This window comes from Rattus rattus, chromosome 7 (assembly GCF_011064425.1).
Source record: "Rattus rattus isolate New Zealand chromosome 7, Rrattus_CSIRO_v1, whole genome shotgun sequence".
NCBI classification, from domain to species: domain Eukaryota; kingdom Metazoa; phylum Chordata; class Mammalia; order Rodentia; family Muridae; genus Rattus; species Rattus rattus.
In genome coordinates, this window is record NC_046160.1 from 116,328,126 (window position 1) to 116,345,379 (window position 17,254).

Genomic DNA, 17,254 nt, shown 5'->3' on the forward strand with positions numbered 1-17,254 from the left:
GTTCAAGGCTCTGGATAACATTTGATAAGCATTGTCTTCTTAGCATCACATCTCCAAAAAGGATAGAGACTAGGACCTGCCTCTTTGTGTAAATAAGACTTAGAAAGGAAACACAGCTTATCTAGTATTACCATTAGATGTCTCAATCCAGTCTATCACTGTTTGAATGAAGTGTACACAGAGTAGACCTTCACTCATGAGAAGGAATACATGGTTTTGACTCTTGCAGAGGAAGGTAGTCATGTAGCTCATTTCCTATCATTTCCTATAAAAACTTGTTTATTGAGGTGCTCTACTTATAGTCTTCTATGGGGATTGTCATCGAATGCTAAAATATCAGATGATTTCATTAAATTACCCAAGCAATAAAACAAATACTCTGATCAACTTTAGATATAGTTATCTTGTTATACACACATTCTTTATAAGCAAGCTCTCTCTCTGCCTCTGTCTCTCTGTCTCTCTGTGTGTATGTGGTATGTATATACACACAAGATGTACACTCTAATGCTAAGCTATATCACAAGCTCCCTGTTTTGAATTCTGAAATCTGAACTTCTCTAAATATAAAATTGTTGGAGTGCTAACATGACACTATAAGTAGAAAATTACAGAGCTAACCTCACGAAGTGCCTCAGAGCCAAAAGGCAGATTCACCAAAATATTGTGTAAAATTGCCTTCAGTTTATGTACATAAAGTACATATGAAGCACAAATGACTTTCATTTAAAAGTGTTCTATGCTCTGAATAACTCACAATATATACACAACTATTTCAAAATATGACATAATACAAAATCTGAAGCATTTCTAGTCCTGTGTGTGTGTGAGTGTGTGTTTGTGAGTATGTGTGTGTGTCTGTCTGTAGATTTCATAATTAGAAAGACATTTCAGATATAATATTAATTAGATATTAAAGTGTCAAAGCATCTCCTACTTTGGTTTCATTTATGCGTGCTGTATGTGCATATGTATGTATACATAAAAATACGTGATAGCTCTTATGAAAGAGGAAGATAAACACTTATGATAGAATGGTTGGTCATGCCTCCTATCTGTGAATAGAAGTTTATTATAAAAATAATATTGCAAAATTTTTATTTCCTGGTTATAGTTGAAGTGCATATTGGATAGACTAACATAACTGAGTCCCTATTAAAAAATCAACTCAATTATTTTAGACAAAAGCATGCAAATTAATAGATGTGATTATGTTTGGATCATGTTTATATTAAGCAAATTAGCAATAAATATTTCATTCCCTAATGTTCCTAAACAAAGACTTTAACGCACATTACACCCTTGGATCAGTCATGGATGGAAACTCTAACAGATACCATTACTCATAAAAAGTATTTAGATTTAAGAACATCCCATAAGATAATGGCCAAACACCATTTCATTCCACCATTCCACTATCAGTTAGTATTAGAAGTGACACATTGTAACTGGACTTTGGCTACTTTGTGGGTTCCTTTTTTCTTCTACCCTTCTTTATCCCTTTCAATGCTTTCAACTCCTTAAAAAGAGAGAGAAAGGGATAGAGGGCAAAGAGGGCAACATTATCCTTAGACTACATCCTGCTGATTAGAGGCATTGAGATCCATGGGGCAAGTTTGACCATTGCTGTCAGGATATCGCATTTCTTCTTATTGTTATTTCTTCTTTGCCAATGACTACTTATCAAACTATGATCAACGACAACTAACAGCACCCAACAAACAACCAACAATCGCCATGTCTCATGGGGCCCTAGTATTTTCGTACCCTCTGAAAAGTTCCCAGAATTCCAAATATCACACAATCACAGATTATCTGCAGCTAGACAAACCACATCCCCACCAAAGCATGAGGCAAATCATAGTCTGCTGCTGTGAACAATCCAAAGCAACCCTATTTCCCACACCTGGAGTTCCAAAAATATTCATAATATTTTTGTATTTTTTAAAAGAAACCCCAAAATACCAAGATTGTCACTACAACAGATGTTTATGTTAGTTGTGATGCACAATGTCTGAGGATAGGGAAGGGATTTACATTGCCTGATAAAGAATTTTGGTATTGTAGAAAAATAATTGGATAGACTCAGCTTCAAGTTGTATACATTTAAGGTAACTAAGAGGTTTAAAATGTTGCTTTGTTTTTCATTAATCCTGACATATTTAAATATTAAAAATAATATATTGAAGCAATTATCACTTGCATACTGCACCTCTCCTCTGAAATAAAGTGTGAAAGGTCTTATACTTGGCTGAGTTGCTGAAATGGTGAAAGTCACAGAACAGGTATGTGTGTTAATTACACTATACATCTTATCTCAGAGAGAAATATCAAAGGTATTAATTAGATAAAGTTATAATATAAACCTGAGTATGCTTCAGAATAATAAGAGATTAACTTACTCAAACTTTAAGTGATTTGTGTAAGGAAAATATTAAAAATATAAAAAGATTGCCTTGTAGTTTACCTGTGGGAGAATCAGGCATAGAAGATTTAAGGAGTCAAATCTCACAAAATGAATGTCAGATAAAGATGATTAGACTTATAGCCTAAGGCCAAACAAATTCAATTCCAATAGAATTCTAAATGGCAGGTTCTGAATCTCTAGACTTCTAAACACCGAGATAGACCAACAACATAGAGTTAGTGGTTCAGTGACCTCAATGCTACTGAATCCATCCCTGTTGTCAAGGACGCTCAATAGGCTGAGGTTAGTGATTCATAGCCACTTGGAAACACAGCCGTGTTAACTAACTCCATTCAATAAATATTTCAAATTGATTCTGCCTCACATGTCTGATTTTTCTCAATGGTTCATTCATTGTCACCCTGTAGTTATGCATCCATGAGTTCTGGTTTAACTATGAATGTCTTAGCTATAATGAAGTGTCAAGGAAGAACAAAACAGCCATGAAAAGTTATACCCTTCTTTCCCTGTGAAACGAAATGATCTTTTCATTCTAATTGTCCTTATTTTTAGGATTGACTATAGAATATTCTTTTTCTAATTATGAAATAGTTCCTGAAAATCATCTCTGTAAGCATGTATGTTACATACACAGAGCTCTTTACCTAAATAATATATCATTTTAAGTCATCGAAAAGGCCAAATAATCATATAGCTTCCTAAAATTTCCATGTACTTATCCTAGATAGAAACACATATGATTTTAGTCCCTCTCAATAAAAAATTATCCTCTACAGTGCAGCCTTTATTTCTACTGACTGTAAATTTAATTCAGGAAGCTGTAATAATGATATTAATGTTTTGAAGGAAAACTTCATACACTAATCAAAACACAGTCTGATTTAGACTGTGTATTCTGACAGGTTAATTTTTGTATGACTCATTTGTATTCATAAAATACAGACATTAATTGATAAATTGCCAGAGAAATTAAAGATTTTTCTATTGACCTTCTCTGGCTATCTTCTTGGAGTCTCTTTGGGATGTAAGAATTAAGATGATGATTATTGGAAACATGACAACATCTATTACCTAAGCTTGACACAAGCATGTCATGGTCTTGCCGCCATCACTCTGTCTTTATGTTCATACATTTAGCCCTTATAAAAACAAAGGAGTTTTTATATCTCGTTCCATTCTAATTCATTGCCTTCATCCACACTGCCAAAGAGGTTCTCACTTCTTATACCCATCACCGCAATCTTGGATGTCAGGACTAGCTGTTCACAGTTATATAAATGTCTCAATTCTCTTTTTTACATGGGGGAAATTGTTAGTCCTCCAACTAGCTAATGGTAGGTAGGTCTGGGATTTACAACCAGTTAATTTGCCTTAAGACCTTATGAGATATTAACACTGTGATATATTGATTTCGACTCCAGGAAACCTTCAAGGTCATTAGTACTTCCATGGGTATTTCACTGTCCGCACCAAATTTTCTCTTCCCTCTTTATCCCTAACCTCTCTGAGGCCATACTCTTACCTCCACCAATGCTAGTGATCTGCTTTTTTGGGAGGGAGGGGGTTGGGTGATACCTCTCTGGAGATTGTATTCTGACTCATATTTTATAGTTTCTGTAGTAACTAGGAAAATGCCATTCACACGTTGAACATTCTATAAATATTGGTTATATGGATTTACCAGAGAAGAAATGAAAAGATAGTCAAAAATATATCACAAAAGAATTTGAAACCATTTCAATAATTTGCTAGCCACTCTATATTTTGAAAACCATGAAAATTCTAACTGGGAATTTATTTCTTTACGAATGCATTTTTTCTTATGAGTTGGACTTTAAAAAGTAAACAATTATTTGAACATTTCAGTTTCAAAATAACTCATTCAGTTGACTGAATCCTTTGATTTTCTTTTCTTTTTCTTTCTTTTTTACTTTTTACAAAACCGTATTGCAGTATTCAAAACTATTCTTCCAAGAATCTTGGTGAATTGTGCTTACTGTAAAGTAGAGATCATTGTTTATAGTAAATAAGAGACTATATCAATATGGCCGATCTGATTCAAAAGTTTTTTGCACTTGTGCATATAGTAGTTCATTTATATAATATCCTGTTTGGAAGGGAAAAGATTAATTATGTTTAAAAAGGAAGCTAACATAGTTATTTAAAGTATCTTAAGATAGAAGGGTTTTAATGTATTACTTAGAGGCAGTTTACTTTAATTCACTCAATTTCTTACGTTTAATGAATGGAGAGACATGAGGCATTTTTTCTTTGAGCCATAAGATCACATTTAACCTCTTTTTAAAAGTATGTTTGCATTGTACTTTATTTTGACAGTTGACAAGTAGAAATTTTATTAACAATAACCACAATTCTCAAAATATTTTTAACTGCACATTAGGTGTGGAATTTAAGATGCGCCCCTTTGAATTCAAATTCAAATTCAAAGCTTCTTTCAAATTCAAAGCTATACTTACATGGGCAACAGTTCCATAATAAAGAATGAGGTAGGTAATGTGGGTTGATATAAAATTATAGAATTTAGAAAAAGGATTCTAGGGGCAATTCAATGCTAGATTTATTCTTTTTCTTTTTGTCTTTTAAGTTGTATAATCTATAAACATGTATCATACCTGGAAAAAAATATAAAAGCTAATTATCCAATTCCACAGTACTCAGAGGACTGGAACACCTTTTATGAATGACTTTGGTATAGATGTTCTTAAATTCCTAAATGGTCCTTCTCTAAGTAATTTAGTGATGAAATGATGATTGTTAAATACAGTTTAGATTGTCAACAACAGAATGCCTCCTAATGAATTACACAAAAATTACAATCAAGTTAGAGACCTAGATGGGCATGGCAGTTATGAGGGGATAGGAGAGACGGGGCAAGGGAAAAGGAGGTCAACACACACACACACACACACACACACACACACACACACACACACACACACACACACACACACACACACACACAGAGAGAGAGAGAGAGAGAGAGAGAGAGAGAGAGAGAGAGAGAGAGATCTTTTTATTATCAGGTAGTTATTGATTCTGGTGGCAGCAAAAGGTCTGCTTCCTTGCAATTCTCCCTATATGACCAAACAAGATGCTTGTTAGATCTGTCCCTGACCTGAAAAGAAAAAGCACAAAACAACAAACAACCAAAAATCCCCTCAAACCAACACTGTTTTCTGAGTAGGTAAGCACTTTAAGTGAGTTACTCTACAATTACATTCCTTACTGTTGTTTGTTTAACTGGTGGCCTTGAACTTACGACAGACTATTCAGAGATGACTATGAGGCAGGCAGCAAGGCAAATTCACAGCAGTGCTTTCTGGGACAATTCCCACCCCTCCTCAGACCTGTCAGAGGCTCAGCTCACTTTTCGTTTTGGTCAAATCACTGTTGCATCGGCGCACCTTCAGCATACTGCCCTCAGATGAACAGATAACTGCCCCCTGCTTGCTCTTGGTACAATAAAATGATGTAACATTTTCAGTAAAAGACATAAAGGACAAGTAAGTTCGCCCTTGTCAGGTGTAACCATAATGACTAACACTGGTCAGTCTTGCAGAATCAGTCAGACGATCCCAACCCTCAAGTTTAAATAAAGCCATTCCTTTTGGTTTTAAGCCCAGAAAAGAGGAAAAAAGCTTCCCCAGTACATAAAAAGACAACGTAAATCAGCAGAGCTTGTCATTTGGAACCTACAGGCAGAGGAGTAAAATAATATTCTCTCCCCAGGAGACAGTGACTAAGGCACGCACACTGACCATCCCCGAAAAGAGGTAAAGAGAGAGTGAAATGGCTCAACGTACACACACCCCGCTCCATACCGGGGACGAGTCTCCGAGCTGCGGCGTGTGCTCTCGGAGAGCCAGGCTGAAGCTGACCGCCCCCACGGCCACGCTGGACACCCCCAGCCCTATCTCCAGCACAGAGAGCACCAAAAGGCTCCCAATGATCTGGCCGCTGGTGCACATTCTCCTTGGGTCATCATTCCTTCCAGCTCAGAGATGGAAGCTGATCATCTACCTTCTTTCTTTCAAAGTCCTCTTCAGCCCTTTCCGCCCCCTACCACAGTCCAGCTCCTCAAACTTTTCTTTCTTCACCAGCAAAACATTATCCAAAGGGTCTGGATTTCCAGAACCAGAGAACCATTTCCGTGGCGGGGCCAGAGAGGACAGAGCTGATCCAGCCCGTGGCGCGTTCACACGGGGACCGCGGGCGATGGGTGGGAGTCCAGAAGCTTTTACGGACAGCCAGGCTCTGGAGAGCAAACCCTGGATCTGAGCCTTGTGGGTGTCGGAGGCGCAGTCCAGAGTTCTGCCGCGTCTCCGCTCTGCGCTTCCAGGAGCCTTCCGCACCTCTCTGGCTCCCTTCTCCTTCCTGGCGGAGGAACCGAGCTTGGTTTCCTAGCGATAAAGGGGAGCAGCTCGCAACCCCTCTCCGCCCGTCCTCTCGCCTTCCCTCCTTTGTTTTCCTGCCTGCGCAAAGTGCTTCTGTGAATCCCTAGGTCTCCAGGCAGAGCGGGTGGATTGTATTCAGCACCACGTTCCTAGCACTTGCTGTGTCGCCAGAAAAAGCGACCTTGTCTGATGGCCTCTTTCCGTCTGGTTTTTTTTCCCCCCTCTGTCGTTTTCGTCCTCTCCACCCCCCCCTCTTGATCCGATTCTCTCTCATCGCTATGACCTCATTGGGGTTAAGGAGGCTAACAGAGGAGGGAGAATCCTGATGTATTTGTGGGTCTAGGACCAATAATACTCTTGGCTGACCCCCGGGTCGCCCCGCCCCTGGACCCAACCCCAGGATCCTAAATTCCTTACTTCTGCACCTCCTCTACTCAGTTCCTCTTGGGTTTCTGCCTCAGCCAGGAGGGGTGGCTATTCCTGGCTCCTGTATCAATATGGGCTCATTCTATGCAAAACTTTCCTCTACATGTACTTTGCTCTGCTTGAGGAGCAGAGAGCAAAGGGAAGCCCAGTGCACTGAAATAGAGAGAAGCCAGACCCCTATACAAAGATTTGAGGGAACCCTAATTGAAGGACTCATCTATATCAATGAACCCAGACTGGAGCCTGCTCTTTAAGAGAGAGAGTCCACTCTGCCATCACTACCTTGTATCTTCCTATCCTAGGGGAAGACGCTGTCTGCTGGAGTCATAATTTCCTTGCTAACCACACACCCATACATCCTGAGAGGCATAGTCAGAAGCAGCGTGGCAGAGACCTTGAGTTCTTATCCCATTTCAGTTGAGATAACACACACTTGAGTATTACACCAGAACAAGTGTTACTTATACACGGAGAAAAAAGTCTGACCTAGTACATAACCAATTTTGACCGTCTTCAACTCAATCTGAATCATTATGGCAGGGGCTCACGCGTGGGTTGTGTAATTTTGTTGTTCTCGATGGTGAATTTTGGGAGTCTAGATATAGTAGAATTGCTATGCATGCATCAGGGTTATATTTTACTGATTTTCCCTCCAGGAAACATCTCAGGTATTCTACTGAAAATATTCAGGATAGAGAGGGAAGAGTTCTGAGGTATGGATCCATTAATCATCTTTCTCAAGAACTGATTCTTCAGTTAGAGATGGGTTGAAGGGAAATATAGACAAAGGGGATCCACAGTATGAGGGCATCTTGGCCTCTGCCCACATGCAAAGAAGTGCAGAGTAAGCACCTTTGGGATTACACAGGCATTGTTTTTTGTTTTTGTTTTTGTTTTTTTTTGTTTTGTTTTTCAAGATCCAATGTTGAGGAAACAGAAGCCCTAATTCTGTCCCAGAGGTGTCAGTTTCACCTTTAAATATTTTAATCAGAACATGCTTCATAGCTTCAATTTTACACTCTCATTTCTTTCTAATATGCTTATTTTATGAGTTTTAAAATTTGAGAACAAAAATCAAAGGATTACAAGTTATTAAATGCTAAGGAATTTTCAGCTATTGTGATAATCAGAGCACAACGTACATACTGATGTTGACTGATAGTGATGTTCCTTTCCACTTCTCAAAACCTTTTCCCTCAGATAACCAGTTTCCAGAATTTCTCAGTTTGTAGATTCGATAAAGCAACATTTATGATATTTAAATATTTTATAAATCAAACATAAACAGAAATAATGAGATGTCTATGCTGCTTCACTTGTGGTTTGAATTTAGCCACTTTGTTTTGCTTTTCTATTTTTTATTCTTTTGGAGGAAAAAAACAAGTTGTGATCATCAAAATATATTAGTGCAGTTTTCTGTGGAAAAGAATTACTCCGAGAGAATTATAGTGAACACTTACTTGATGTTAACCATATAGGAGTTTTAAAGGCACAAAGAAACACGTCATCTATTGAGTTTGATTGTTCATTTCTGACAAAGATGATCATTTGAAACCAGTTACTTCAGTATGTAAAACTCTAGTCATTATAACCATATAACCACCCTTGATTGTTTCTGGATCACTTGTATAATACACGAAACTTCTGAAAACCACAAACCAGAACATATTAAATCCATGAGTAACTACAGAAGAGTTAAGAACAAACAAATAATTTAGAAGTAATATATTAAAAAAGGTACAGAAGAAATTAATTATCCTGTTTCAACCAGCAACATTACAACTGCAAGACATTTATAACACCTTTTCTTTGCTACAAAGTATATTTTACACACATTTTCAAACAATGTAAAGTTTCCTCAAATGATCCCAAATACTTCTAAAATTTTTTCATACTCACAAAAATCAAGAACAAAAAAGAGTTCAAACTGAGAAAATATTATTTTTGTCATTATCTCTCAAAATCATGTCAGAAAAAGAATTATAGTATTAAGCTATAAACCAAGAGAATTCATATAAAATCCATTCTATCTAAATTTCAGTGCTTTCAGAATCCAGAATTTAATTTTTCTTACATCACAGTACAATCAACAGTATTACTCATGAGATCCATTGAGATGGCTCAATAATTCCTCATATTTAATAAGAGCAAAACACAAGCTTGTTATCTTATGTATGATATAAATAAATGTACAGGTAATCTCAAAATAATTTTAAAGCTCCTAAACTAATAATTCTTTATGGCTTTTCCATTTAAGGGTCTTATAATTGCAAATCAACTTTCAAAAGTGATTAGGTCTTTATATACTTATTTTTACAAATTAGAGTTATAGACATTTTAATATTTTGTTAAAGAAACACCCAGGAATTGGTAAACAAATCATTCCATCTATATTATGAATGATGACCCCGAAACCTTGTTGAGTAAAAGTTCACTCCTTAGCCTGTGATTGGAAATGAAGGAACTTAGGTCTTAAGGTGATCACATTCCTTCTCTTTCTTTTCTTCCCCTTGCCTTGGCTATCACAAGGTGAGCAGGTCACTCCGCATATGACAGCTACTAAAATGTTTTACCTCACCACAGCCTAAAATGCTGTATGACTGATTAACCATGGAAACATGAGATGAAATAAATCCCTTCTTTTTAAAGTTGGATTCACTCAGATAACTTGGTATTATAACAGAAAATTGGCCAATATTCACTCCCACTTAATGTAATGACAAACACTGGCTAAATGATAATGGTACTTACTAATCAGGGTGTTACTACAAAGCCCCTAATTAACACAAACCCTGTGGCAACTTAACACAAGCTAGAAACACTAGAGAATTACTCAAAAGAGGAGTTCCCTTCATCAGGCTGGCCCATAGGCATAGATTGTAGGGGAATTTTCTTGATTAGTGGTTCATGTGGACAGGCCAAGCATACTGTGGGCCATACTAGTCCTGGGCAGGTGGTCCTAGGCTCTCTAAGAAAGCAGGCCAGACAAATGGGGAACAAGGCAGTAAGTAATGATTTTCCATGTTCTCTGATTCAGATTCTGTCCCTAGGTTCCTACCTTGAGTTCTTACATTAGCTACCTTTGTGATGGTAACCTGTAAGCCAAACAAACCATTTTATTCCAAGTTGCTTTTGGTCAATGTCTTTATTACAGTGACAGAGAAGAAAACTAGAATAGTTCCTGAAAAAAAATTTTTTTCTTTTTTTTTCGGAGCTGGGGACCGAACCCAGGGCCTTGCGCTTGCTAGGCAAGCGCTCTACCACTGAGCTAAATCTCCAACCACAGTTCCTGAAAATTTAAAGGGTCACTTTTGATAATGATAATATTTATGATGGTACAAGCACTGAACACAGTGGTCAGTGTAGCCTAAATAACTAAGGAAAGAAACATCATAAAATTATTTTAAGCCATTTGCCAGTTGTGAAGGAATAAAGGTTTACTTAATATTTTGATAACATGTTAGTGCAGTTAAAAAAGACCGTAGTTATAATGAATTTGCTTAAATAGACAGAAAAAGTTTGATTTTTTTTCTAATTTGACAGTAACAAGCCGATGCAGTAAAATCAGAACTTATTTTTGCCATTTATTGTCCTTTAGTGGCAATGTTACTGGGAGTATCTTCAGTGTTTGTGTTTATTACTTGGAGAGAATACAATATATTACTGTGTTGCTATTATATTTTCATTTATAGCTAAAGTATCACCTGTTTGTTATTGACCTTAAACATATGAATATATTATATAAAATATTTCTTTTTTTTAATAAAGAATATGGATTTTTCTCACACCTAGTTTTATGATGAATGGAACTGCATTAACTCATTCACTGTGTCCAAAATACATCCGCCATTTTGAAAATTTCCAGATACAGCACAGCCATTAGCAAGGGACTATCAGCCATGTAGAAAAGAAACAAGGTTTTTCACCTTGGTTTTATGTCATGGGGATTTAACAATCTTACAGGCAGAGGGTACCAGACAGAAAAGTGTGGCCTTACAGAATTTAGCAACTAGATAGCAGATTCTGGGGAACAAAGTGTTGCTCCAAGATTCATGTGTTACAACCTTAACCTCCCCAGAGATAGTATTGTTAGCGTTGGCTTTTGTTGGACCATTAGGTTTAGAATGCTCATGTGGGTAGATCCTCTCTGAAGGAATTAATCCCTTTTCAAAGGAAAAAAAGAGACTATAGCTCACTTTCAGAATCTGAAGCAGAGAACATTAGGAAACATTACATACTGGCTTGCTCCTCATGTTTTGTTCAGCCTGCTTTCTTATACCAGCAGATCACCTTGTAGAGATACAAGAAGAAGACAACTATCTTCAAACTAGCGAGAGAAATTTACCACGCATTAAGCTTAGACTTCTTAGCCTGAAGAATTTTAAGGAGTTGTTTAAGCCATGCAATTTATGGCGCATTGTCAGATGACTAATTGGTGATTATAAGATGACTAATCCATTGAACTGGCCAACATTTTAAGGGCTGAGTCTTGGAGAGCAGGAGTTATTGAGAAAAAGATCTATAAGTCTTCATAAGTAATCCTTGAATTTCTTCCTAAATTCATGTAGTATAATTGAAGGATACAACTCTTCAATGTTACATAAAAATTACGAAGTGGTAATTTGGTGAAGGATATAAGTGTTTATGTAGGAAGGATATAAGTAGGATAGGCAAAGGATAAACACTCCATGGGATAGGTCAACCAAATTTCTAAAAGCCAACAATAAATATTAAAACATTAAAAGAAACAGAGAAAGGGGGCATATTATATGTAATAGAGGCACAATTCTGATACTGAAACTATTTCATCTAGTACTAAAACTATTATAGAAAGAGCAAATTGAATATATTACATCAATAAAATTTAAAAACAAGCCAAAACTAAATGTAGATTTCTTTACCTAGAAATAAATAATAAAAAATAAAAGGGAGGCCTCTGCCCAGAGCTGACTCGGTGCCACAGCTCTCTGTACCCAGATCCCATTTGGAAAAGCTGGTTTCTCAGAAGTGCTGACAAACCTGAGAGCACAGGTAAGACCACCATTTCTGCTCACATTTCTGACCCAAGTGGAACCCTCACGGAGCCTTCTAGACACAGGAACTGAGGCGCAGTCTGGGACAGGATCCTTCCCGTTTCTGCCTGTGTCCGGAGCTGACCCTGTGCCACAGCTCTCTGTACCCAGATCTAGAGGGAAGACAGCTGGTCTCCCAGGAGTGCTGACACACAGGCTTATAGGAGGGTCAAGCCACTGTCAGAGAAAGCAAGACCAGCTAACACCAGAGATAAGCAGATGGCTAGAGGCAAAGGCAAGAACCTAAGCAACAGAAATCAAAGCTGCTTGGCATCATCGGAACCCAGTTCCCCCACCACAGCAAGGCCTGAATACAGGAACACACCAGATAAGCAAGATTTTGATTTAAAAATCACAACTCATGAAGATGTTACAGGATTTTAAGAAAGAGATAAATAACTCCCTTAAAGAAATACAGGACAACACAGGTAAACAGGTAGAAGCCCTTAAAGAGGAAACATAAAAATCTCTAAAAGAATTATAGGAACGGTTTCTGCTCTAGAACAAAAAGAAGAAAATACACCCAAGAGGAGTAGAAGGCAGGAAATAATCAAACTCAGGGCTGAAATCAACCAAGTAGAAACAAAAAGAACTATACAAAGAATTAACAAAACTAGGAGCTGATTCTTTGACAAAATCAACAAGATAGATAAACCCTTAGCCAGACTAGCCAGAAAGCACAGACAGTGTATCCAAATTAACAAAATCAGAAATGAAAATGGAGACATAACAACAGAATCTGAGGAAATTCAAAAAATCCTATATTCAACAAAACTGGAAAATCTGGAGGAAATGGACAAATTTCTAGACAGATACCAGGTACCAAAGTTAAATCAGAAACAGATAAACCATCTGAACAACCCCATAACTCCTAAAGAAATAGAAGCAGTCATTAAAAGTCTCCCAACCAAAAAGAGCCCGGGTCCAGAGGCGTTCAGTGCAGAATTCTATCAGACCTTCATAGAAGACCTCATACCAATACTGTCCAAACTATTCCACAAAATTGAAACAGACAGAGTGCTACTGAATTCCTTCTATGAAGCCACAATTGCTCTTATACCTAAACCACACAAAGACCCAATGAAGAAAGAGAACTTCAGACCAATTTCCCTTATGAATATTGACACAAAAATACTCAATAAAATCCTTGCGAACCAAATCCAAGAACACATCAAAATGATTATCCATCATGATCAAGTAGGTTTCATGCCAAAGATGCAGGGATGGTTCAACATGTGGAAATTCATAAACATAATCCACTAAATAAACTCAAAGAAAAATACACATGATGATTTCATTAAATGCTGAGAAAGCATTTGACAAAATTCAATACCCCTTCATGATAAAGTCCTGGAAAGATTAGGAATTCAAGGCCCACACCTAAACATAGTAAAAGCAATATACAGAAAACCAGTAGGTAACATCAAACTAAATGAAGAGAAACATGAAGCAATCCCACTAAAATCAGGGATTAGACAAGGCTGCCCACTCTCTCCCTACTTATTCAATAGAGTATTTGAAGTCCTATCCAGAGCATCAGACAGCAAAAGGAGGTCAAAGTGATACAAATTAGAAAGGAAGAAGTCAAAAGATCACTATTTGCAGATATGATGATAGTTTACTTAAGTGATCCCAAAAGTTCCACCAGAGAACTACTAAGCCTGATAAACAACTTCAGCAAAGTAGCTGGGTAATAAATTAACTCAAACAATTCAGTAGTCTTCCTCTACTCAAAGGATAAACAGTCTGAGAAAGAAATTAGGGAAATGAGCCTGGGACTTGCTTCATATACTTCTTGCTTCCTTCACTTTCCCAAGCTAAATCTGGAGTCAGTACTCTTCCTTCCATTGTTGTAGTTTCATCCTAGCCCATGTGGAGAGCTCTTGGTGCTACCTTGTATGAATGTGGCAGGAATCTGACATTGGCCTAGGACAAAGAAGTAGGCTCAAGATGAATAGAGCTGAAGATGTGTTCTTTGTATCTTAGTGAGTCTTGTTAATACCCTGAATACAGCAATCATGGGACCTTTGTTTATGCCTTGTTTGTTCTTTAACTATATTATGCCTTAAGCCTGGCCATATTTTTTGTATGTACTTAGAATGATATAAAAGACAACTGGAAGATAATTAAATCTGTTTCAGCTTAAAAAAAGGAAATTAGGGAAATGATATCCTTCACAATAGTCCCAAATAATATAAAATACTTTGGTGTGACTCTAACCAAGCAAGTGAAAAATCTGTATGACAAGAAATCAAGTCTCTGAAGAAAGAAATTGAAGAAAATCTCAGAAGATGGAAATACCTCTCTGTTCATGGATTTGCAAGATTAATATGGTAAAAATGGCCATTTTGCCAAAAGCAATCTACAGATTCAATGCAATCCCCATCAAAACTCCAACTCAATTCTTCATACAGTTAGAAAAGCAATTATCAAATTCATTTGGAATAACAAAAAAAAAAACCCAGGATAGCAAAAATTATACTGAACAATAAAAGAACTTCTGGAGGGAATAACCATCCCTGACTTTAAGCAGTATTACAGAGCAATAGTGATAAAAACTGTATGGTATTGGTACAGAGACAGGCAGGTAGATCAGTGGAACAGAATTGAAGACCCAGAAATGAACCCACACACCTATGGTCACTTGATCTTTGACAAAGGAGCTAAAACCAACCAATGGGAAAAAGATAGCATTTTCAACAAATGCTCCTGGTTCAACTAGAGATCAGCATGCAGAAGAATGAAAATTGACCCATTCTTATTGCCCTGTACAAAGCTTAAGTCCAAGTGTGTCAAGGGACTCCACATCAAACCAGATAACACTCAAACTAATAGAAGAAAAAGTGAGGAAGAGTCTTGAACACATGGGCACTGGAGAAAATTTCCTGAACAAAACACCAATGGCTTATGCTCTAAGATCAAAAAATAACAAATGGGACCTCATAAAGTTAGAAAGCTTCTGTAAGGCAAAGGACACTGTCGTTAGGACAAAATGGCAACCAACAGATTGGAAAAAGATCTTTACCAATCCTACAACTGATAGAGGGCTTATATCCAAAATATACAAAGAACTCAAGAAGTTAGACTCAAGAGAATCAAATACCCTATTAAAAATGGGGTACACAAACTAAACAAGGAATTCACAGCTGAGGAATGTCGAATGGAAATGTTCTATGTCCTTAGTCATTAGGGAAATTCAAATCAAAACAACCCTGAGATTTCACCTCACAACAGTGAGAATGGCTAAAACCAAAAACTCAGGTGACAGCAGATGCTGGCGAGGATGTGGAGAAAGAGGAACACTCCTCCATTGTTGGTGGGGTTGCAGACTGGTACAACCATTCTGGAAATCAGTCTGGAGGTTCCTCAGAAAATTGGACATTGCACTACCTGAGGATCCAGCTATACCTCTCTTGGGCATATACCCAAAAGATGCCCCAACATACAACAAAGACACATGCTCCACTATGTTCATAGCAGCCTTATTTATAATAGCCAGAGGCTGGAAAGAACCCAGATGCACTTCAACAGTGGAATGGATACAGAAAATGTGGTACATCTATACAATGGAGTACTACTTAGATACCAAAAACAATGGCTTCCTGAAATTCATAGGCAAATGGATTGAACTAGAAAATATCATCCTGAGTGAGGTAACCCAATCACAGAAAAATATACATGGTGTGCACTCACATTAGTCCAAAAGCTCAAATTACCCAAGATGCAATCCACAGACCACATGACTCTCATGAAGAAGGAGGACCAATGTGAGGATGCTTCACTCCTTCTTAAAAGGGGTGCAAAAATATTCATAGGAGGGGATATGGAGGTAAAATTTGGAGCAGAGACTGAAGGAACGGCCATTCAGAGCCTATCCCTCATGGGGCCCATATATGTACAGCCACCAAAGCTAGATAAGATTGATGAAGCTAAGAAGTGCATTCTGACAGAAGCTGGATATAGATGTCTCTTCAGAGTCACAGCCAGTGCATGTCAAATTCAATGGTGAATGCTAACAGCAAACCATTGAACCAAGAATGGGATCCCCATTGGAAGAATGAGAGAAAGGATTGAAAGAGTTGAAGGACATGCTTTGGATGTGTCTACTACCAAAAGACTATACATGGACTGACCCAGGGCTGCAATTGCATATGTAGCAGAGAATAGCCTTGTTGGGGCACCAGTGGAAGGGGAAGCCCTTGGTCCTGCCAAGGTTGGACTCCCAATGCAGGGGGATGGGGGGGGCAACGAGGGGATGTATAGGGGAATACCTGTATGGGGGGGGGGAGGGAGGGAATGGGGCTTATAGACATGAAGCCAGGAAGGGGAATAACATTTGAAATGTAAGTAAAGAAATATATCTAATAAAAAATTAAAAAAATAAAAATATGGAAAAGCTCAAAAAAAAAAAAAAAAGAGTAGACATGGACTGACCCATGGCTCCAGGTGCATATGTAGCAGAGGACAGCCTTGTTTTGCAGCAATGGAAGGAGAAGCCCTTGGTCCTGCCAAGGCTGGACCCCCTCAGTGTAGGGGAATGTCGGGGGTGGGGTGGGAAGGGAAGGTGGATGGGGAGGGAAACACCCTTATAAAAGAAGGGGAGGGGTATGGGATAGGGGGCTTATGTCCAGGAAACCGGAAAAGGGAATAACAGTTGAAGTAAATAAAAGAAATAAACAGAAAAAAATAAAAAATAAACTAGGAATTCATTGCAATAATATTGGTTTGTGACTGTCTGAGAATTAATAATCTTTTAATTAATTTATTTATTCACTTTACATCCTGATTGTCCCCTACTATGGTCCTCTTCTCTTCCCAGTCGTACCCTTAGAAATCTCTCTCCCTGTATAGGAGAGGACAGTTTTAGAATGTTGTATTAAATATTTAATTTCAATCAAAGGTCCCTTCAGTGC

General features: G+C 37.7%; 1 protein-coding gene across 5 annotated transcripts in view; it reads right to left on the reverse strand.

The window, feature by feature from the left end:
- The window catches only part of Tmem196 (transmembrane protein 196), a 69,073-nt gene extending 62,023 nt beyond the window's left edge, over window positions 1-7,050 (reverse strand). For 2 of the 5 annotated variants that reach the window (XM_032908336.1, XM_032908338.1), the window contains exon 1: window positions 6,253-7,050. In XM_032908336.1, coding sequence (XP_032764227.1) covers window positions 6,253-6,417 — 165 coding nt within the window. In that variant the 5' untranslated portion in view covers window positions 6,418-7,050. The remainder of the gene's footprint in view (window positions 1-6,252) is intronic. The other 3 variants (XM_032908340.1, XM_032908339.1, XM_032908337.1) reach the window with 2 other exon arrangements.
- Between the last annotated feature and the right edge of the window lie 10,204 nt (window positions 7,051-17,254).